General features: G+C 37.1%; 1 protein-coding gene across 3 annotated transcripts in view; it reads left to right on the plus strand.

The window, feature by feature from the left end:
• The window catches only part of LOC107654589 (Na(+)/H(+) exchange regulatory cofactor NHE-RF1-like), a 38,033-nt gene extending 17,050 nt beyond the window's left edge, over window positions 1-20,983 (plus strand). For 2 of the 3 annotated variants that reach the window (XM_016441738.1, XM_016441736.1), the window contains 4 exons: window positions 6,636-6,789; window positions 14,777-14,820; window positions 18,639-18,749; window positions 19,849-20,983. In XM_016441738.1, coding sequence (XP_016297224.1) covers window positions 6,636-6,789; window positions 14,777-14,820; window positions 18,639-18,749; window positions 19,849-19,995 — 456 coding nt within the window. In that variant the 3' untranslated portion in view covers window positions 19,996-20,983. The remainder of the gene's footprint in view (window positions 1-6,635; window positions 6,790-14,776; window positions 14,821-18,638; window positions 18,750-19,848) is intronic. The other variant, XM_016441737.1, reaches the window with a different exon arrangement.
• The last annotated feature ends 3,384 nt before the right edge of the window (window positions 20,984-24,367 follow it).

Genomic DNA, 24,367 nt, shown 5'->3' on the forward strand with positions numbered 1-24,367 from the left:
AGTAAAAAAAACATGCACAGACAAATCCAAATTAAACCCTGCGGCTCGTGACGACACATTGATGTCCTAAGACACGAAACGATCGGTTTGTGCCAGAAACCGAACAGTATTTATATCATATTTTACCTCTAATACACCACTATGTCCAACTGTCTTTGAGCGTGCGCATGCCATCCGGTGCGTGAGGTGTGTACGTGCTCTGGCGTAGTTTACGCAAGCGCCGGAAGTGATCTCTCGCGCGTATACGTCACTCATTGTTTACACAGTGCACAGTCATTGTAGGTACGACGGCTAATCAAAATGGTACTTACTTGAGAGAGGAGATCATTTCAACAGGAAGACATGAGCAAACAGAAGCAGAACATCACTCAGTAATCATACTACTACTACTACTACTTACTTTTGAGACTTTGTGTATTGTGTACAGTACATCATACCAGTCAAAAGTCTGGAGACACGTGGCTGAATTTTTGTTTTCAGGAGTCCAGACTGTGACTAAATAGAAAAATGTGACAAGATTTCTGCGCTGATAAAACTGCAGGATTGCCCAACTCTTTTTGATTAAGCACTGCCATGAAAAACACTTAGGATGTCACAGTGGAATAACCAGGGCAGTGCTAAAGCAGTTTCAAAGCATGACGTGACGACCTATTTTAAATTTGTATAGAATTCGGCTTTACAAACCCTCATCAGACCCCAAAATAACACCGCACATACTAATATATGCCAGTGCCACCATACTTTCCCATTTGATTACTCACAGTACATTAAGACAAATGTCAATTACTCATTACTCATATCATTACTCTTTATTTGCTCTGTTTTATTTTGTGAAACCGTACTACGTATATGGAATAACCATTTTATAAAAGCAATAAGCCCCGTGAAGCCGTGGTTTACAGGGAATTTATAACAGCTAAGGGGGTTTTAGGCACTCCGCTAGCTCCGTTGTCGTGCCTAACAATGCCCCTTAGCTGTTATAAATTCCCTGTAAACCACGGCTTCACGGGGCTTATTGCTTTATTATATTACAAGTTTTCTGAAATGTTAAGTTTAAATATGGAAATTAGACATATGCACTATTTTGTGCATAATTTTTTAGAACAGAAGTCTGAACAATGGATAAAGTTAGGTTTAAAATTCTTGTTTTATTTTGGATGTCTACTTATCTCACCATAAATCAGAAGATAATAAGAGAAAATGGCCTTTAAAGATATGTATGGTAATTGAAATCTACAGATGCAAATAGATCATGTGTAATATAAATGTGAATTTTTGAGTTTTTATTTCCACTAGTCTGAAAGAAGACAAGTTATTAAAGAAAAAAAAAGACCAAAATCTCAAAGCTTTCACCAGTTTATGGGGGAAAAAAAACAGTGGTCTGTAGTGTCTTGCCTTAAATTAATTTAAAAAGCCACAAAATAATTCAAGATAAGAGGGCATAAAATGTCCCTGTATGCTATTTTATGTTTATAACATTTTATAGTTAAGCAGTATCACAAGAGTGCTGTTTTTCCTGAATGTCTGCACAATTGCAAATGTAATGCCCAACAAAAACAACTATGTCATAAAACATTTTGGGTTAAAAAGAAATTAATATTCAGTGATTTGCGTTTTAGACACAACATTGTCAATAGTACTCTATTTTTGCTCTATTTCAAGAACTGTTGTGCGTCTCTGATCAACACACAATGGTGTTTTGTTCCTGAACGGATTCAGATACGTAATAATTTTGTAGACAACGTAAATAATACAGAAAATAAAGCACAATTCTTGAGTTTAGCCACTTCATCCGGAGCGAGAGCCACAGAAAGGCCACAAGTGAACAAGTGAAGGGAGGGAAGGAAGCAGAGGGAGGAGAGAGATGGAGGGGTCTTTGTTGTCCCAGAGGGGCCTCCAGGCCTCGTACTGCGAGCCAGGCTCTTTGTGTTGGACAGGCAGCTATTGTTCCTGCTGAGCGCACATTGTCCGTTTCCTCTCCCGGCCTGGGCTCCACTAACAGACACACCCTCCTTCCACATATAGATGCACAGAGAGATGGAGAGAGCTGTTCCCAGAGCTCCTGTATATTTACACTCTGGCTTGTCATTCGTGAAGTTTTGCAGCATGAATCACCTTCTACTTTTTTTGCGTTTCAAAGAGCCAAGAAAATATGAGGTCAGAAAAAGTGAAGAGTGAGTAAGGAATGACAGCATTTCCATTTTGGGGTGAACTTTTCCTTTAAAGGGGTCATATGACACTTCTAAAAAAGAACATTATTTTGTGTATTTGGTGTAATGCAATGTGTTTATTCGGTTTAAGGTTCAAAAAACACATTATTTTCCACATACTGTACATTATTGTTTCTCCTCTATGCCCCGCCTTTCTGAAACGCGTCGATTTTTACAAAGCTCATCAGTCTGAAAAGCAAGGTGTGCTCTGATTGGCCAGCTATCCAGTGTGTTGTGATTGGCCGAATACCTCAAGCGTGTGACAGAAATGTTACGCCCCTTACCATATTGTGATGCCGTGTCCTGGAGCGACGTGACAAAAACATTAAAACCCATTACAAACAAGGCATTTGTTGCATCCAGTGGGGACATAATTACTGATTAAATTTTATAAAGAATATCTCTTTGGGTTTGAGACTTTAGTCTTTGCAACTTTAGGGATCTTATCTATTCACGAACAGCTTGTAACACTCCAAAGAGAAAGGAAAACTTGAAATCGCATCATATGACCCCTTTAAATGCCACCTGAAATGAAATCTACATTGACTTCTCAATCTTATGCATTTATTTATGTTTAATAAATCAATGTTTTATGAATATTTAATGTTGTTAAATTTTAAATAATAAATATTTGAAGTCACAATTTTCTCTCATGCTAGTCTCTCGTGTTTTTGGAAAACATGCAATGCTTCAGTGTTTGTGAATTAAAGACACAGGATGTCCTTTCCTCGGACAGCAGGAAAGGAGACTGACAATATTGAAAAATGAATCCTTGCTTTGATAAACACTTTCTTTGTTGGAACAATGCAGATGTGAATAATGCATCTAAAAATAGATGTCAGTGTAACGGCAAAAACTGACCGTTTTTCTTCATTTGACTATGAGTAGCAGTTATCCTGGCTGATCTTCAGTTAATTAAAATAAGGAAATCTCAATTGCAGACTGTTTTCAGAGTTGCATACTACTCATACTACATACTACCATACTCCTACTATTTCTACAGTATGCTGTATACTGTGCATAGTATATAATGGTCTATATGCATGGAATATGTGTAGTATACATGAGCGCTTATTGTAAACAATATCCCACTCATTTACTTTTTTATTTTTGAGATAACTGAATGCCACTCGCTGGCATAAAGCCAACATGAAACTTCATTCTCAGACGATTTTTCTTCCATAATGTGACATATTCTTGAGAGAATCAGGACATTCAACAAGAAAAAATGCAAGGACTTACTTATTAAAGTTGAGCCAGGTGATTGTTGGGGGAGGGGTTGGAAAATAAGGGCTTGGTGACATTGTTTCTGTCACGGTCACGGTGTGTGGAAACAGGCAGGGATGACAAAGACGACAAGAATTCCAATAAGCACTTTAATATCCACAACAGGTAACATCCAGGCAGGTAAAGAACCCACACACAGGGTAACATTCACAATAACCAACAAACTAGAATACAAGAGACAGGAACTGATATAGGGCAGATAACGAGGGGCAGACAGGTGAGCACAATGAGGTGATTAACTAATAATGAGAACAGGAACAACCAAATAGGGACACAGAGGGAGAACCCACAATCAACAGTCCACAGGGGTGTGACAGATCGCCCCCCTCCCGGAAGGCGCGTCCTCGCGCCGTGGAGACATGGCGATGGCTCAATGACCGCGGCAGGCTCTGGCTCTCTGTCTGTGGTGGGCTCCGGCAGCTCCGCGCCATGGGGTGGAAGTTGACTGGGCTCTGGGTCCGGAGTGGGGTTGGTGTCGTCATCCGCGATGTCCACAGTGAGTCTCGATTGGCAGGACACCAGCACCCACTCAATGAAGGTGGCGAGGCTCTCTCGAGGACCATCCCCGGACAACTGCGCTCGTGTGGTGGCGTTAAGTCCAACTTGATAGAATGTACAGAGGCAGTTGTCCGGGTAGTGCGTGAGGTGAGCCAGGGACAGAAAGTCGTTCGTGTGGTCCTCGAGAGAGCGTTCCCCCTGCTCCAGCAGGAGGATTTGGAAGGCGGGGTAATCCATAACACCAAAATAAAAACTGACAAAAACCGGAAAAACAAACGAGGGGAAAGACGCCGCTATACTTTTCTTTTTGGGTCGGTTATTCTGTCACGGTCACGTGTGTGGAAACAGGCAGGGATGACGAAGACGACAAGAATTCCAATAAGCACTTTAATATCCACAACAGGTAACATCCAGGCAGGTCAAGAACACACACACACACACGGAGTAACATTCACAATAACCGACCACTAAAGCTCAGACAGACAGGAACTAATATAGGGTGGATAATTAGTGGCAGACAGGTGAGCACAATGAGGGTAATTAACTAATGATAGTACAGGCTAAACCAACAAAAGGGGAAGAAACCACAATAAACAGTCCACAGGGGCGTTACAATATTATTATTAATCCATTACAGGAACAACCAAATAGGGACACAGAGGGAGAACCCACAACAGTCCACAGGGGTGTGACAGTTTCAGTGGATTATTTTATATTATTAAACAATAATTCTAATATTTTTCTTTAGACTAATGTGTGCTGATAAATTGTGCAACTGGAATAATTTTGATTTGATGCTGACATTACGTATGCACATAATGACCTAGACAATACAATACAATATCCACCCTATTTTAACATGAGAACGGGTGCGGCCATTTGTAACTTGAATGTGTCATCCGCTTCCAGTTATTTTAGCTGTGCAAAAACAGTCCGTTATGCTGCTTAATATTGAAAATTCCTTTTTAGTATAATATTATTTTAAAGGCACAATATGTAAGTTTTCGCCGCTAGAGGGCGCGTATTCAAAATAAACAAATAGACAAAGGCGTAGTTTGATGACACCGTGACTGAGTGTGGAATCATGGGAGTTGTGGTCTTCATCCCCACAGCCGATGCAATCCGACGGGACTTGGGCAGAAATCATGGTCATGGAGGAGCTAATGATTTATTAACGTAGTAGAATGAAGCAGGGTGAGGCTGAAAGCCGTCGAAGCGAAACGAGGCTGCTGAATGAGCGCGACACACGGCTCGAAAGCAGCGGAGCTTTTATTATGACACAGTCGACCGCTTCCGCTCCTTCCGGTCATGCGTATGTGGGGTAAAGCATCGCTGTTTTATCATACTAGATACATCTGAAAGTTCTGTTATAATGCTACTCTGTGCGGTTGTCACCGGTCTAATAAAACGCATAACATATTAAAGCGTCTTTGGTGTTATGTTTTCTACAAAACAAAACCAGAAATCGAGGGGTTATGACGTCATTGGCAGGCGACACAATGACACTATAGACACGGTCTGTGTTACTAGTTAAAATTGCTTATTTCTCTGGATTTAAACATTCTTCGAAACATTTGGGATAATGTAAGTACACAAGTCAGCAAAATATATAACACTGTTTTAGTGGTTTTTGGATATTTTAATAAAAAAATCTTACATATTGTGCCTTTAAGCTATATTGTTATATTATCATAAACACACTTGTTTGTAGCACAAATAATTGTACTGTTTGCCACACTTTGTTATTTCTTAATAACTTCTACTTATTTACCTATAGTGGCTAATGAATCGTAATTCTTGCACATTCACAGAAAACAACTTACTTCCGCTTTCAAAAATAAGGTGGATAGTATACTACTATTTTAATTAAATTTCATTGCATACTATATACTCAGTATACTGTAAGCAATATGCTATAATCCAGTCATTGTTTAACACTTAAAGGCATAGATCAACCAGAAAATGTAAATTCTTTCACCATATACTTTCATGTCATTCCAAACCCATAAGACTTTGAAACGTCTTTGAAACACAAATGAAGATACTTTTAATATTCTCTCTTCATTTTTGTCCATCCACTGAAAGTCCACACAACCAAAATGTTCAAGCTACGAAGTGCATAAAGAGATTGTAAATCCATATGAATCAAGCGGTTTAATCCAAGTCTTCTGAAGAGACACAAGCACTTTATGTATGTGCACTGATCAATGTTTATATGTGAATAAAAGCCTAAAGTAATTCAGTTCTTCATACTGTATAAAGCGTATGTACTAAATACTAAAATGTACTATGTAAATGTAAAACTTGATGTACTAAAATAAACACTTCAAATAAAATTAATAAAAGCTAAAATTAATAAAAACTTTAATTATCAACAAAATACTAATAAATATGACAAATTAAAATCTAAATGAATAAAGAAAATATATTACATTTGATTTATAAAAAAACACTGGATTAAACCACTTGATTCATATTTAATGCGTCAACATTTTGGTGGAATTCAAAGGAAACGGGGTTTGGAACGACATGAGGGTGAGTAAATGATGACAGAATTTTATATTTTGGGTGAACTGTACCTTTAAGTGTGAGTCAGTTAGTCCTGCATGTGTCTTCAGATGAGTCATTGTTTGTTCTCAGGTCAACCGGGTTTTGGTGGATGTGAAGCAGCATGCTGAGGTGGTGGCTGCTATTAAAGCCGGGGGTGACAGCACGACACTCTTGGTCGTAGATCCAGACACAGATGCTTTCTTCAAGAAGTGTCGAGTGACGCCCACTGCAGATCACCTCACAGGTACAAGCAAAACTCTCACCTGACAAAATATAAAGTAAAACTGTTTTGTGAAAGAAGATTTCAACAGGTTTCAAGCAGCTGTAAGTGTCACGCTGCCTCTAGGTGGCGTCTGACACAGAGTCATTGTCTGGCAGGGGCCACTCAGGCATGGCTTTCTCTCTGGTCTCTCACACCGCACTGGTTTTGGGTTTCCTATTAAGCAATTTAGTTTGTCCGTCTCATTGTATCACTCAGTGCCAAGGATCTCCAGTGAAAGCGCAGTGCCATGGAAACCAAGTGTGTGTGTGTTTGACACAAGATTAGTCATGAGTGAGTGGAGACACAATGTTTACTCATTTTATTTACCGAGCAAGCGTTTGGAGTCAGCACTAGTGGAAACTTTCCTTAGCTACTATCGCTGATATCACATTTAATCAGTTCAATCGTAGAGACTCCATCTGTCTGAGTGAAAACAGGAGGATTGAGCAGACGAATGCTTTTAGACGTCTCAGGCGATGCTGTTCTCACTGAGGGTCATTTTATACTCATGACGAGTCTGTTTTCTGCCAGAATAACGCTCTTTATCTGCGATTCGATGTGAATAGTTCTTTTCAGCTCACAGTCAGGCCGTGGGATTAGCTGTCACACACCCTTCATTAAACTGGGAACACTGTCAGCTGTGACGAGGGGCGCACTAGGGCAGTGTTGCATTTAATCATCATACTTAAGTAACAGCAAAGATATCTAGAAATATTATGAAGTTAAAGTAGATTATTAGAAAAATACCTGTATTAAAGAAACTGATCTTAAAATGACTTAAAGGTCCCCTGAAATGCTTAGAAACACGCAGCGTTACTCTATGTGTTGACGTCATTTTAACTGAAACAGGAAGACAGGGCGGGACATGTCAAGCAGCCCTTACTAACACCCAAAACACTTTAATTTTGATTTCATGGGGACTTTAAGTATCAGAAGTACAAGTAAATATTGTAATGGCCAGTGTTGTTGGGGAAAGTTACTTTTGGACAGGAAGCGAAGTGGGAGAGAGAGAGGGGGACGGGATCGGGAAAGGTTCGTGAACCGGCACTCAAACTCGGGACGTCCGAAGCACAATGTGCTTATATGTCGGCGCGCTGCCCACGAGGCTATCAGTGCCGACAGTGAAGTTACTTTTAAAAGTAATGCATTACAATATTGCGTTACTCTCTAGAACTACTTGCATTACTTAGTTACTTTTTATGGAAAGTAATGCGTTACGTTACTTTTGCATTACTTTTTCTCATCTGGGCTGGGCTTACTTGTTTGTTTTTAATATATAAGGTTCTATTTTTGGTAAATACAAAAGTCCTTTCACACCAAAAGTGAAATCAACAAGCCTCAGGTTGAAGGAAATGTAAATTCACATCTGTACAGTAGAGGGCGCAGCTCAAACAAACCTTTCAGCTGTGCTGCTATTCTGGATTAAGAATAGGACGCAGGAGAAGAAAGTTCAACACTCTTCAGCAATTGAAAAAAAAAAGGAAACGGATGCAGCCATTTGTAACTTGAATGTGTCATCCGCTTCCAGTTATTTTAGCTGTGCATAAAATTATGTTTATCTAAAATCATTTTTGCTTATTAGTGTGGTTGAATTGGATCATCGAAGGTCAGCAGCAAAGACATTAGTTAATAGAATAGGATTAAATACATAAAGGATATTTGTGTTATTTTAACATTTATTGCAGGTTTGCATCATATTCTGAGTTTGCATTTCACTGTTTTTATTTATTTTGAGGAATACTGAATCTGTTTTTGTGCAAGTGAGATATGAGTAAAGTCATGTTCACATTTAGTCCAGAACTACAGTAACATCATGTTTACTCAGCGCACACAACACCTCTGCACTTACTCCTGATTTCGATCGTCAAAGTAGTCTTGTGGACGCGCGTTCACGACAGTACCATGACACGAGCGTGTGGCGGTGCTGACCCAGATCCTTCGTAATGACATCATTACACCGGATCTGGGTCAGCGGCGGCGCCGCCACACGCTCGTGTCATGGTACTGTCGTGAACGCGCATCCAAAGTGACACAGTAGAGACGAAAATGTGGAATAAAGTCGTTATTTTTGTTTTCTTTGCACAAAAAAGTATTCTCGTAGCTTCGTAACTTTACAGTTGAACCGCTGATGTCACACAGACTACTTTGTCGATCATCTTGGTACTTTTCTGGACCTTGAACGTGGTAGTTACCTTGCTGTCTATGCAGGGTCAGAGAGCCCTCAGATTTCATCAAAAATATCTTAAATCGTGTTCCGAAGATGAACGAAGGTCTTACGGGTTTGGAACAACACGAGGGCGAGTAATTAATGACAGAATTTTCATTTTTGGGTGAACTAACCCTTTAAGTGCAATAGCAACTATTCAGAGGTGAATTTAGGAAAAAGCTGTTGGGAATTGGGATCAGTCTCATATCAATGTACCACAGGGTTTAAACACTCAGCAGGTGCCGGATTCCTTACAGTCATTGCCAGGCTACTGATCTCTACTGTAAGCTGCCAAAATATGGAAAGCTTACCAAATATGACCTCTAGTAGTAGCTGTTGGTGATGCTGATTATCCCTGCGTTCCATTCGGAAGGGCTCATCCCTATGCCCTAATCCCTTCAAAGGGTCAAATGCATATATACTGTGAGAGCTTTGAAGGGTGTAGGGGACCTGTTCTTGAAGTGCCCTTCTGCGTCTTCATCCCATGCCCATACCGAGGCGCCGTCATCATGCAAAGAATCTGCGCAAAGGATCATGGGAGCCTGAAGTGTCCATCAGTTGTACCCTTCGAAATCCTTCATTCCGAAGGGCCCTTTGAAGTGGCCAGTTTTGAGCACTTCGGTTTGGAACGACCCTTCAATATGGCGGCCTCCGCAAATAAACAAAGCTTCAGTGATGATTATATACCATTATATACCATCATATATTTTATATAGTTTGTAAATATTATATTGACTGTACCATAGTAACTTTCTGTTGTATGATTTTTACATTACCATTCAAACATATGGTGTCAGTAAGATTTTTAAATGTGTTTTCAAAATCTCTTATGCTCACCAAGGCTGCATTTATTTGATTAAAATACAGTAAAACAATAATATTGTGAAATATTATTACAGTTTAAAGTAACTGTTTTCTGTTTGTATATGGGCCATTCTACAGAATTGGTCCAAACTGCTGTCCCACAACCAAAAAACCCATCTAAAAAGCATTTAAGTATTCAAATCTTAGATGTTTACTAAGATCCTTCTATTCTCTGTTGAAACCCACAATAATATTTAAAATACTAGTAAGCTTAATATATATAAAATCATCATTTATTGGGTACTTTCAACTGGGAGTTAGCTGTCCCGAACCCTAACCCCTAAGTTTCAACTTGTGAAAATATTGAATTTTTTTTTTCCATTGTTGTTTTTAAAAATATCTATTTGATTCTTTTAAAAAGTGAAGTTCAAAAAAAAAAAATTATATTTTCTTTGTAAATTATGAAACTTTATGTAAAGAAATGTGTCCCGCGTTTTCATGTCACTACCGAAACAGTGTATGTTTTAGTCCATTGGCTGAGACTGATTTTAACTACACCCCTACATTTATGATCAGGAAATATTTATGTCCCTCTCTCTCATAGCTGCAGGGTGAGTAGATTGGCCCCATCATTTTGAGGTAAATGTGCTCAAAAGTCTGAAAAATCTGTCTGTAACTCTAAGGAACGTCACTACCGATCACCCTTTTTCTGAAATGAAGCACTCTTTTTTAGGAGTTATTCCATATCATTTAATTTTTATGTGTGTACAACTGTTCAGAACTGTGCTAGTTAACCATGTGCTGATTAGCGTCTTTCAAATAGTTTCAAAAGTATCTAAAATTGTCACTACCGAAACATTTGGTGGAGTTTCGGTAGTGATATCTTTGTTTTTTGGGTGTTATCCCATAAAATTGTCACGACCGAAACATGTCATCATGGTTTCGGTAGTGACAAAAGGGAACACATAATCCTCATATTTGGGGGAAATAAACAAAATAACTGCATAACTCTACTAAAATCTTTAGTATTTTAGTATGTTTTAGTAGTGTTTTAATATGCAAGTTAAAATTCTGTAATGCGTTGTGGTCGCTAACAAAGCATTAGTCACTACCAAAAATGTGCAGTCACTACCAAAACATAAGATGTTTTGTCAAAAATTAAGTATACTGAATTATCAACTAAGATGTTATGATAGTTTTTGTTTCAATGTATATTCAAACTAATGAATCCTTAACTTTGAAATCAGTATGATCAACGTTTTGCCATTTACAAAGAAAAATTGGATTCAAAATACAACAAATCTAATAAATTACACTTGAAATATTGTTAAAAATATTGTAAAAAAAAAAATAGAATAGCACAAATATATATTACAATGTAAATGTAAGCAAAATCTTAATAGTTCAATATAACCCTTCTAATTAAATTATTATTACTGTGTTTTCGGTAGTGACATATTTGGAGAGAGGACAAATATTCCAAAACTTTCTGACAATACAATATAAGAATTAACTGCGCAGTTACTAGAAATGTGTACCTTGGATATTATATAATTTGCATACATACAACATTTTTGGAAAAAGACATTTTTTTCAAGACTTTTGTATTGTTATCAATGTGGAAAACAGTTGTGCTGCTTCATATTTCTGTGAAAACCGTGCTGATTTTGTTGAAAATTTGTGAGTTCTTCAGGAATGGATTTTAAAGGTGTAAAATTAAACCATGAATGCTGCACTATTATTGGTAGCGGAAGGCACAATTCCTAAATACTGAACAAACAAACAAACAGTCACGCAGCAGGGGATGTGTAGATCTTAAATAACAGGTGTTCCAGTTCTTCATAAATCTCTAGAGATTTCTGAGGAGTTTCTGCTGGCACAGACTCCTTATAGGCCTGCTGATCACACACTAAACAGTAAAAGCTTTTTCAGCCAATTAAACTATTTCAGTCAGATTATTCTTTTAGACAGCCAAATCACTTCAGTCAAATTGGCCATGTTAAATATAGCATAATAACATGCTACTCCCACTGTCTCTGCAGTATATATAGTTGACCTGCTACATTTGCCATAATTTGTAATGCGCTCCACATGATTTTCCATTTCCAGTGTGACAAATGAAATGAATTGAATTAATGTCAGCCATCTATTTTAACATCTATTTGAACAGAATGCCTAAATATGCTTATACAAAATTGAATTATGGATGCCAAGTCATATGACAACAATTTGCTGTTTTTTGTAGTGCCTATTATTTATAATGCTACTTTTTTCCAAATGTGTAGGCAATATACTGTATATATACTGTGCAATATTCAGTAGTAAGTAGTGAGCTAGGATTCTATTTTCTACACAGCCGTACATTCAGCTGTTTTCTCTTCTCTCACTCACACAATCACACACACACACTCTCTGTCTCTCTCTGCTGCCTGTCACCCAAATTTGGAAGCAACATTTGTGTGGTTTCCAAGGTGCTGGTCTGGAGTGGCTCTCAGATTGCCGTATTGGGACTGAAGGGCGTCTGAAGTGTCCAAACAGCCAGTGATGTGTGTGTTTTGTGCCGATCAGGAGCCAGATGGATCTGAGTGTTATCGTATCTTCCCTGCAGTTTTCTGCCACTCATGTAGTGTTCAGACGGCGGTAAAAAGATAGAAATTCAGACACGAAGACGGTAGGGGTGTTGGGATTATTTTTCAATTCTCTTATCTGCCTTACTAGTTTGCTGTTCTTCCTAAAAACTCTGTAGCCAGCTGGTGGTAGGAACATCAGTATCGTTCTGAAATATTTAATATTATGTAAGGATGAAGCAATGCATAGTTTTTCATAATCTAGTCGATTACAATTGAATGTTAATGCAGCAAGTTGTGGTGTTTCTTGGTAACCATAAACAACCTACAGTTACACTGCATCTCCACCGGTCACTGGTGGTTTGTTGTGACCCTTCAAAATTAAATAGTTACTGAATATAATTTTGACTTGTCCTTTGGTGTATAAACAAGTGGCTAACATATTTACAGTATAAGACTTAAAATTGTAGCCCAGCAGGCAACTGTGAAGCACCACAAATAAATGTTTCAAATACACAACTGTTACACTGTGTCTGGTTATGTGTTACAGACATTCTGGGATTGCATTCTCTTTGTAGTATATACATTTGATGCTGAACTTATGATACCTTAAAATAATTCTTATTTTCTTATTTAAGGCACAACATGTAAGACCACTAAAACCAAAAACCACTAGAACAGTGTTATATATTTTGCTGACTTGTGTACTTACATTATCCCAAATGTTTCGAATTTCGAATAAATCCAGAGAAATAAGCAATTTTAACTAGTGACACGGAGCGTGTCCATAGTGTCATTGTGTCGCCTGCCAATGACGTCATAACCCCTCGATTTCCGGTTTTGTTTTGTAGAAAACATGGAAACACCAAAGACGCTTTAATATGTTATGTGTTTTATTAGACCGGTGACGACCGCACAGAGTAGCATTATAACAGAAGTTTCAAATGTATCTAGAATGATAAAACAGCGCTGCTTTACCCCACATACGCACGACCGGAAGGAGCGGAAGCGGTCGACTGTGTTATAATAAAAGCTCCGCTGCTTTCGAGCCGTGTGTCACGCTCGTTCAGTGGCCTCGTTTCGCTTCGACGGCTTTCAGCCTCACCCTGCTTCATTTTACTAGTTAATAAATCATTAGCTCATCCATGAACATGATTTCTGCCCGAGTCCCGTCAGATTGCTTCGGCTGTGGGGATGAAGACCACAACTCCCATGATTCCACACTCAGTCACAGCGTCATCAAACTACGCCTTTGCCTCTTTGTTTATTTTGAATACGCGCCCTCTAATGGTGAAAAATTACATATCGTGCCTTTTACAGGTTCACACTTTATTTTAAAGAGGTCATATGATGCGATTTCAATTTTTCCTTTCTCTTTGAAGTGTTACAAGCTCACACTTGTTACATGCATAAAGAAGATCTGTAAAGTTGCAAACGAATCTCACTATTAACTACAACTTTTGCCTCAAACTCCTACTGTAATTGCTGTTTATTAATAGTTAGTAAGGTAGTTGTTAGTTTAGGTATGGGGTAGGATTAGGGATGTAGAATATGGTCATGTGCTTTATAAATACTAATAAACAGCCAATATGCTAGTAAAATGCATGCTAATAAGCAACTAATAGTTCATAGTGAGAATTGGTCCCTAAAGTGTTACCCACGTTTCAATAGAAATTATATTCAAGTATTGTTTAGTTTACCGTAAATGTGTATCAGTGCATTTGGCACTACACTTTAAACATATTTCAAAGACAGTAGGAATATAAAGATGTACTTAAGTGGATCAAAAAGCACTCTAATATTCAGCTAATTGCATTTAATATAAATTTTCACCTAACTGTAAACAGCAACTATTGTAATTTTCACGTAATTATAAATACCCGAAAATGCCCGAAAACATTATATTAAGTTTGCACTTAAGTATATTCTTTAAAATATATTATTTCCCCAATAAGTGCTCTTTTTGAAAGTATGTGTGCATTTTTTTCACAAACAAGTCTTGGCAGATCTCCACATACGTCTTTCGTCTCTCATGTCAGTTCATTTGTTAATGTGTAATCCACTATGAAGGCCTCTAGATTTTGTTCCAAATAGAATTGCGGGGGTCGGCAGGTATCCAGGTACCATGGCTCTCACCACGGTGATGATGGTCATCTGAATAATAAATGAAGCACATACCTGTGGTCCTGTATGTAACAGAGTCGACATCTGCTCACTGCAACCCAAGAAGGAGTGAATGTCATACTAGCTATTCTCTAGGGGTCTGGAAGTGTCTTGTTTTATCTTTGCTTCCTCGCTGTCTCTGATGAGGAGCGTTAGAGTCCCATCTGAAGGATGCAGATGTATTAGGTTTGATCTGGGACTGACCTGTTCTGCTTCTCTCTGCCCGCAGGACCACTGCCTGAACCTGTGGTCAACGGAGACATGGAGGGCACGGTAAGACAACAGATCAAATGACAGAATACTAGCAGGCCATATTCAAGGGATAGTTGATCCAAACATTTAAATTCTTCTTCTAATTCAGGTTGTACTAAACCTGTATTAGTTTCTTTCAGATGTTTAACATAAAGGAAGATATTTTGAAGAATGTTGGAAAAAAAGACTATGGAAGTCGATGGCTACCAGCAACTGTTTGGTTACCAACATTCTTCAAAATATCTTCTCTTGTGTTCAACAGAAGAAATAAATTCATAAAAGTTTGCAACAACTTGAGGGTGAGTAAATGATGACAGAATTTTCATTTTTCACTGTCCCTTTAAAGGGATAATTCACCCCTGAATGAAAAGTCTGTCATCATTTATCATCTCATCATCTCATTCTCATTTACTTACATTCAGTCTACTTTTATGTACTTATCAGAGATATACAAAGGTATACTAGGCTTATACAGACAGTACATTTGGCCTATCCTTGTAGTTAATTAAAGCAATAAGCCCCAAGAAGCCGTGGTTTACAGTGAATTTATAACAGCTAAGGGGCGTTGTTAGGCATGACGCGAAGCGGAGTAAACCATGGCTTCACGGGGCTTGTTGCTTTTATAAAACGGTTAGTCCATATGCGTATTAAGGTTTCACAAAATAAAACAGAGCAAATAAAGAGTAATGATATTAAAGCGTTAGTTCACCCAAAAATGAAAATTAGGCTGCGTTTTACTCACCCCTGAGGCATCCTAGGTGTATATGACTTTCTTCTTTCAGACGAATCCAGTCGGAGTTATATTAAAAATTGTTTTTGATCTTTCAAGCTGTTTAATGCCACTCAGCGGGTGTTGCATTGCTTCAGTCCTAAAGAAGTTAAATAAAAAGTGCCCATGCATAAAAAAAAATGTCGACCGTTGTTTTGTTTTGATCTCTCCGCTGCGTTTCCGCTCCACTTCTGAGTGGCGCATGTGCAACGCTGACCTCATACGTCATCCGCCTGGAACTGCTTCCGTTTACAACAGTGAGCGCAAGCTAGATTAAAGTGATTATTACGTTTTGAATATGGATATTTTTCTTACAAAAACGCATCTGGCTCAGCCAATCAGAATCAAGGACCGGAACTATCCGTTTCATAATTCAAATCTTCTTAGTACAGTTAAATGTTTTTCAAGTAAATAAGAACCTAAATACGAAGCTAGTAGTATTCTTAAAATGCACAAATTCATGTATAAATAGAAAAATTTAAGTTTGATGTTAAGTTCACTTAAAGAATTATACTTGCAGTATAAAAACTATTAAACTAGTAGTTTACTGAAAGTATACTTCAAAGTTTGCTTCCATAAGCTAAAATGTGGGCTAGAAGTATATAGCTTGTAGACTAACAGAATACCTAAAGTTATAGTATAGTTAGTATAGTTGCAATACAAAAGAAAAACTTAATGTTGTAAAATAGTTGTGTATTCAATCTTTTGATATTTTGATAGATATTTTGAAGAATGCTGGTGGCAACCAAACCGTTTTGGTTACCATTGACTTTCATTGTATGCACAAAAAAATAAATAAAACCACAGATTTGTTTGTTTTTGATATTTCTCAAAATGTCTTCTTATGCGTGCCACTGAAAAAATAAAGTCATACTAGTTTGGAACAACATGAGGGTGAGTAAATGGTGATGAGTAAATTATGAAATATTTAGGAGTACTATCCCTTTAATGCGTTGCAAAAACAAATATGAAATATAAAGAAAATCAAGCTCAAATATGATAAGTTACTGCTATTCAATATTGATGAAGTGATGAAGTATTCTGCTGTCATTATCAGCAAAGTCACCTATAATTTCCACTGAAACGAGTCTTGAGTTCAAGGACATGAAAAGCTCAAAGCCTTGAAGAATGATCTATTGTGATTAATATCATTGAATGTAATTATTTATTGAACAATGGTGTCTTTTATCATATCACTGGTGCAGCTGTTTCTCAAATGCAACTAGAATAACGTTTCCAGAAGTTAAATACCTGTTTTAGTGAGGTAGCAAGAGTAAACTTTAAGGTAAATTGAGGTTCCAGGCTTTGGTTCTGTGTAAAAAAAAAAAAGTTATGGCATGTGGTTGTTGTATGCACATTGTTTTCTGACAGCTGTGTATTAGAATCAATACATTAAATGAAACTCTTTTTGCAGTATTAAGGTGGCTATTAATAGATAAATGCAGCAGATTCAGCAAATATTATATTACTGTTATTCATGGTCTCTTGAGGCTCGTTGCTTTAATAACATTGAGCATCATTGTCAAAATGGTTCATTTGTAATGATTAAATATTGTTAGTTTTAATTTAGTAAAAAACAAAGTTCTGGAATTTGATATTTTGAATCAAACTGGCTACAAATGATATGTCAAACGAAACAAAAATCACAATTTTAGGCTGTTTCAGAGCAAATAGACTACATGGATATTGAGATCAAATTTTTTTTCAGTTTTCAGCCATGTGCACTTTCCAGTTTATTCAATGTACTCGTTCCCAAATAATACAGCAACTTGAGTTGTTTATGTTGACCTGTGCCTGAACTTGGGTTCTCACAGCAGGAAAAAACACTAAAGCAAGTTTTTCAGAGGTCACTGGAAACCTTTGCATGTTTTTTTATATTAGACTATTACTGAAATATTAGCATATTGTTGTGTTTAGTGAAGTCAGCTCTCTAGCCAAATATGAAGGGAAGTCTGTGGCTGTATTACACAATTATTTCTGATTATGCCAATGATAAAAGGTCACTGCATGAAAGAAGCCCATTAGAGGTTGAAGATCAATTTCTATTCAGAATTTGACAGGATTAAAGGGGTCATATGATGCGATTTTAATTTTTCCTTTCTCTTTGGAGTGTTAAAAGCTCTTGGTGCATAAAGAATGAGCGATGAGCTTTGTAAAAATCGACGCGTTTCAGAAAGGCGGGGCATAGAGGAGAAACAATAATGTACAGTATGTGGAAAATAACGTGTTTTTTAACCTTAAACCGCATAAACACATTTCATTGCACCAAATACACAAAATAATGTTCTTTTTAGCAACATCATATGACCCCTTTAATCACTATCAGGTTTTAACGTTTTCAGTCAGCCTTATTCAAAAAGGCCTCTGTTGTTAATTGAACTGGTTTAATTTAACTAGTGCTTAGAGCTCATGGGTCATTTGTGTTGTTTATGTGTCATACACCACATATTTCTTGACCATGCAGTGCATGTGAAGAGCAAGAATGTGTTTTATCGATCATTAACATTAGGGATGGGAATCGTAATGGTCCTGGTTCAGATTTCATTAGTGATTCTTATTGAAGCAAGAGTGCTGTAGTTCTGGATATATCAGTCCACGACTTTATACACACAAGAGACTTATTTACAGCTGTACTTCCTGAATTCACCTTCATTCTTGTGCACATCAAGCTGAAGTTGACACGGACAGATCAGGTACAGGTAAGTTTAGAGTCTGTGTCTCCAGAAGAGAGACGCTGAGGGCGGTTTCTCTAAAGAGGATTGTGGGGGAAAGTAAGAGGGATTCAGCGCGATTCTTCAGCCTCTGGCTAATGGTTGACTTGTCAGATGTAGCTGGCAGGAGGGAATAAGGGGGTGCTGTCACCTGTCAGAGGAGCAGTATTGATGCCTGGCTAATGCTGCCCACTCGTTCAGTTAATGAAGCTCTGTCTCCAGCAGCCTGGGGCCCACACACTGCAGCTGCCATGCAGCACTTTACTGGCTCATGTCTGACCCCTAGTGTACAAAGCGAAGCACTGAGCCTTAGGAGATTCATACTATGGTGATCTGACATTTTACCGTCTGCTGTTCAGGTTAATGGAAATGTGGCCAAAGACGTGGAGCTGAAGAACTCAAAGTTATCAATAAGTCCGTCCCCATCCAACGCATCCTCCAATGCCTCCCTCACGACTCCGCCCACTGAGGTGAGACTGAACTATGATGTTTAGAATTTTCTACATAAACAGAATACCCAGGTGACCTACTACTACAGTCGCCAAAATATGCAGTATACTACAGAGCACACTGCATACTGGGTACTCAATCCCACAATGCATTGTGCTTAACATGAACTTTTCAGGTTTTTAAAGTTTTTTTTTGTAATATCAGCCATGCTTTTTAATGACTTTTTGTTGACATATTTGGCCCAAATGCCAAGGGTTAAGATATTTTTACACAAAAATAAAATTAAAGATGTGCCACTCACAAAATCAAACATGCATAATGTATTATACTCACACAAAAAAGCATACTTAAAGTAAATTTAAGTTCAAGGATATTTTCCAAATATACTTTATGTAATAAGTATTCTAATATCAGTGTACTAGCAGTATACTTGTAAGTGTACTACTATTTCAATATTTCTGGAGACTAAATTGGTCCACGTTTTAGTTTATAAATGTATGCTTTTAATTTTACATGTATTTTACATCTAACAGAAGTAAACGTTGAGTACATGATAAGTATTTATTTTCTAGTGCAACTATACTGTGAACTACAGTACAAGTGATCTTAGAGGTACTGTTCATTTACTAGCTAAATGCTTCGTTCACTTTTTAGTTTATGAAAGTACTGAAGTATACTTTCAGTGAACTACTAGTTTAATAGTTTTTATACTGCAAGTACACTTGTACACACTTGAATACATTTTTTTTTTTTGCAGGATTAAACAATGAGGTTGTGTGACAACAATCTAGCATACAACTGTTGGACATTTATCATTGCATACTCTTTTACAAACAATTTAAAAAAAATAGTAAGCCATATAAAGTATGTAGGTCATGTGTGGTAAGCAGCTGGTATTCCATTTCAAACATAGCATAACATTTTCTGAAAGTACGTCAAACTTCAACCTTTATGAATATATGAAAAAAAAATTCAGGCTTCAGAAGTGTTTTGCTTGAGAAAACTCTAAAGCTCAAGCCCAAGAATTCCACTGTCACTTGAGCACATTCTCGTAACAGACTCTGAATGTGACCATTTTAGGTTATTTCATGGGTTTATGTTTGTTTCTCCTCCTCTCAGGCTGTGGAGCCATCCATCACAGATGCCATCCCAGAGCTCAGTCTGTCCCTCCAGCAGGTGAAAGAGCGTGCGCACCAGAAACGCTCCAACAAGAGAGCTCCACCCATGGACTGGAACAAGAAAAATGAACTCTTCAGTAACCTATAGACCTCCGGTCGTCCATCCACCCATTCATCCCTCCATCAGCTCTGTTTAAGACTTGATGAAACCGAGAGTATGCTCAATATGATGTATGTACAGTGTGTATATGTACACACAGATTTATATGTATCCAGAATTATGTATGTTAATTACTAACAGATTATATTAGATGACATCAGCTACAGGGGAAATGGAATGTAACATTCTACAACTGATGTATTACAATCATTGGCTGTGTTCAGAATGGAGTACTAACTTACTGTAATATGACTGCTGACTGAAAACTGCATACTGTTTTAGAATATAGTAAAACAGTAGTAGTAGTAGTGTTATGCTGTAATGCATACTGTGTGGTATTGTAGACTTTTGTCACACAACCACTACATTGCATGTTTAATTTAATGAGCAGCATCCAGTTATAATCTTGAAAATAAAGTTTATTTTGTATTAATTCAATGCTGTGTACTTTTAATGTATGGAAATTTGATTAAACAATTGATAAAAACTTCCAAGTTCTTTGGAAATGGAAAGCCAAGTCACATTGCATCGTGGGATATTTCAGCATCTGTGCACACAATACATTACACAGAAGATAATATTATGTTAGTATGCTATTCTGAACAGAGCCATTGTGTCTAATCCAGCATGTTTGACATAGAGCAGATGTGATTCTGCCATGTGTGTTCAGTGAGTTTGGTTTCTGACTGACTTTTTATAGCCACTCTCAGTCTCATTTCTCTACCAATTCTGTTGAGATTAATTTCATTGTTTTATAATGAAGGACCAAATGAAGAGTGGATAGAAGTGAATCCTAAACTCCTGACTATCAGCCAATGAGTGTGTTTGATGATTTTGAATGACTGAGCACACTGAAATCTAATCTGCAATTTAGCATTTTGTATTAAATACAACATTAAATAGAAAAAGGATTGAGATGTTTGGATGTTGGCATGTAACAATACATTTAGTTCAGAAAATATATTTTGGGAAATTACTCAGTTGTTGGGTCACAAATGATTCCAAGTTGCTCATTTGCTCCTTATGTGAAAAGGAACGTGCAGCATTTTAAGTTAGCAGTTACATGTCAGAAATCCTGGGCTTTTAAATGTGCATTCCTTAGTTTGTTACTAATTTTCAAAGTTTTACACATTAGAAAATAAATTGTTTTTTTATGAAGAGTCTTCTGAATGCTGTACACTCACGTGACATTAAGACTGTACTCGTAATAGTTGAAAAGTTTTAATTGTATTTCGCCATGTTGAATCGACGTGATAAACGTCAGATACGCCAGTAGCGTAGTGTTGTTTGGCGAGGCGAAGCGCGAAAATTAGTCAAAGGAACGCACTTTAACTTTACCATTTTTTCATGCTCTACCAGCGGAGACAACGGGAGAATCAGTAAATGTTCGGATGAAGAAGCAGAAGATGTCTTAACACAGGAAAAAGAAGGATTGACAGAGATAAAACGAGCGTAAATACTGGGCATGCACAAAGTGGAAAGATCTGATGGCGGAGAAAATGGGCCAAAAAGAGAAAATGCACAAGTTGCTTTTCTTGTTGGACAGGTAACGTTAAAGCTGCAGGCCGTAACTTTTTTTGGTTAAAAATGATCCGAAATCAATATTTGAGCAAGTACATAACCAGCCAGTGTTCAAAACTATCACCTTTAGCCCGATTCACAACGGTTAGCTTATAATAATGTTTTCTAATTTGAGTGGTACGGGTAGGTTTTCGCGGGAAATTCGAGCATGGAACTGCGTCATTATGTCACGTCTGTAAACATAAAGAAGTTGTCTCGGCTACTAGGCTATCGCATGTGAGGATCCTGCAGGTGGCCGATCGTTTATAGCCTTTTCTCACAGCATCCGGAATAATTAAATGTATCATTTTGATGGCGGATTGTAATCCAAAGGATTATGCGTTTATGAAACATGTGAATTAAATTAAATTATATTCCAGTTATAAATGTGCTTCTCATTACAGAGAGCCTGGGATTACACACGATTTGTATTTTAAAGAAAACCAGTTCGAAGGGAGCATAATTTGCTTTTTGGGTTAAAAGAATTTCTTAATATGAAATTCGAAGAGTATGACAATTAGATTAGACTGTGCAGAAATTGAAATCTACACGCTAATACACACTATACTCATAGTCACCAATGCTGATGTTGTTAACATTAATCATTTGAGAATAAAGTATAACAATAATAATAATTTGAACGGTTTGATGTGTTATGAGCTAACCAATCGTTAGATTTAATCCCCATTGGTAGCGAGATTTATGGTAATGCTTTGTTCCTCGGTTGGTCAGAACAAACGTGGCAGACTTGTTACTTACTTGTTCAGATGGCAATATACGGTGAAAATTCTTATTTGGGTCATATTCCAAGAATCTGTGATTGTGAAGTACAGTAAATATCCACACCGGTGCGGTGACTGACTGCCACACATACTCTTCAGAACATTAGATTCATCCGCGCTGGAGCCCCGCCGACTCACAACCCACGCAAGCTAGATAATTCCGCACACAGCTGCAATTCCAGGTTTTAAAACAGAGATGGCGACAAAGAGTTACAATTTACGGACTGCAGCTTTAAGTAAATCGATTTCTCTCTAAAACTCAGTAGCTAAAGAACTGCTGAATGCAGTGCTGTAACTTAAATGTCAAACTTTTACATACCCGTTGGTAAGGAAATCCAAAGCACTATTCCATTCATAATTAAGATGAAGAAATTGAGTCACGTAAATAACCTAAGTTATAGTCGTCTTGATGTATTCAGCTATGCTATTTGTACGTAATTTAGTTTGATGTACGCTTTCAAAGAGCCAAACCTAAAATTATTTTGGACTGATTTAGCCATAAACCTGCACTCACAAATTGGTCATTTTTCACCAGTTTACAGCAGAAAAAGTACCAGACAGAACAGCTGTGCTGATTGAAACCAACACCTTAAAATGAACACCATGGACATCTATTAGCGTGAACGCTAAACCATCACACAGCTGAGTTAAAACCAAGAAATAAAAAAATACTGATTTAACCCTCTGGTGCTGTTCGGCCATTTTAGACCGGAAAAAAAAAAGTTTTGAAATGTTAAAAATCACTACTTCATCGGAATGATATGGAACTCGGTGACTTTTATGGCAGTCACTGTGACCACAAAAAAAAAATTGTGGACTTGATTCGAAAAAGCTAAAACACAGACACCAAGGAAGGGGTGACACTCTAAAACATCAAGAGTACAAAAAAGTCACACACACACTCACAGACACACACACAAATGAACTGGTTTGGCTGTAACAATATGGCAAAATTGAGCCAGAAGTCTCAAATAAGAGGTTGAAATCAGATTGATTAACCTCTGATAAAGAATTCCTGTTCATTTTTGTTACTTTTTTGTTGAACTTTGATGTTATGTGTAACAAAATGTATTTTTGTTCAGGTTGGACTGTAGTAAAATTAATGCAAAAACTTTTTGCATTACGAAAAAAAAAATCTAAACCTTTACAAAAAGTTGTCTTTGAGAATGGCTAAATATAAATCCAAATATCCAAAAATCCATATATAAATCCAAAAAATATATTTATGTCTAAAAACTAGATAATTTATAAGCCTTTTATATAGAGCTATATAGGAATCTAGTGGCTAAACCATGGAATTGCAGATGTTTTTTTTTTTACTCACACCAAATGGCACTAATCTGCCTTCAAAAATTGGATATTAAAGGAATTGTCTCTATTTTAACATGAAATACTGCCATAAATAAAAAGTAATAGAAAAATCATTTGTATTATTTTCAATCGGAAAAATGTATTATAATTATTGCATAAATATTAAATAGTTCTGGAAGTAAAAACTCAATGGTTAATTCATTTTAACCATAAGGGAAGTGATTTTGAAAGATAATTTATAAACCCTTAAAGACAGACCTGTAAGTGCTGAAATGACAATGACATGTCTCAGTAATAAAGACAAAATAGCTAAATTAATTTAATAGAAAATGTTAACAGATTAGAACAAAAAGGGGCTTGATACTAAACAATCATATCAGTGTGTTATATTACCTTCTTAAGAATATCACTAATGTATAGTATTCACATAAATAATGGCCCATTCATACCAAGAATGATAACTATAATAACTATATTCACGTCCACACTAGTGGATGATAACATTCCGTTTACTACTATAGGTGCGCACTTCAGAGAATGATTAGAGCGATTATTTAAACTTTATAGTTACAGTTATTGTCCTTGGAGTGAGTGGGCCTCTACTGCAGTTCTAAAACTGGTTAAAGGGTTAGTTCACCCAAAAATGAAAATTAGCCCATAAATTACTTACCCTCAAGTCATCCTAGGTGTATATGACTTTCTTCTTT

Source organism: Sinocyclocheilus anshuiensis, unplaced genomic scaffold, assembly GCF_001515605.1.
Source record: "Sinocyclocheilus anshuiensis isolate Anshui unplaced genomic scaffold, SAMN03320099.WGS_v1.1 scaffold787, whole genome shotgun sequence".
Lineage (NCBI taxonomy): Eukaryota > Metazoa > Chordata > Actinopteri > Cypriniformes > Cyprinidae > Sinocyclocheilus > Sinocyclocheilus anshuiensis.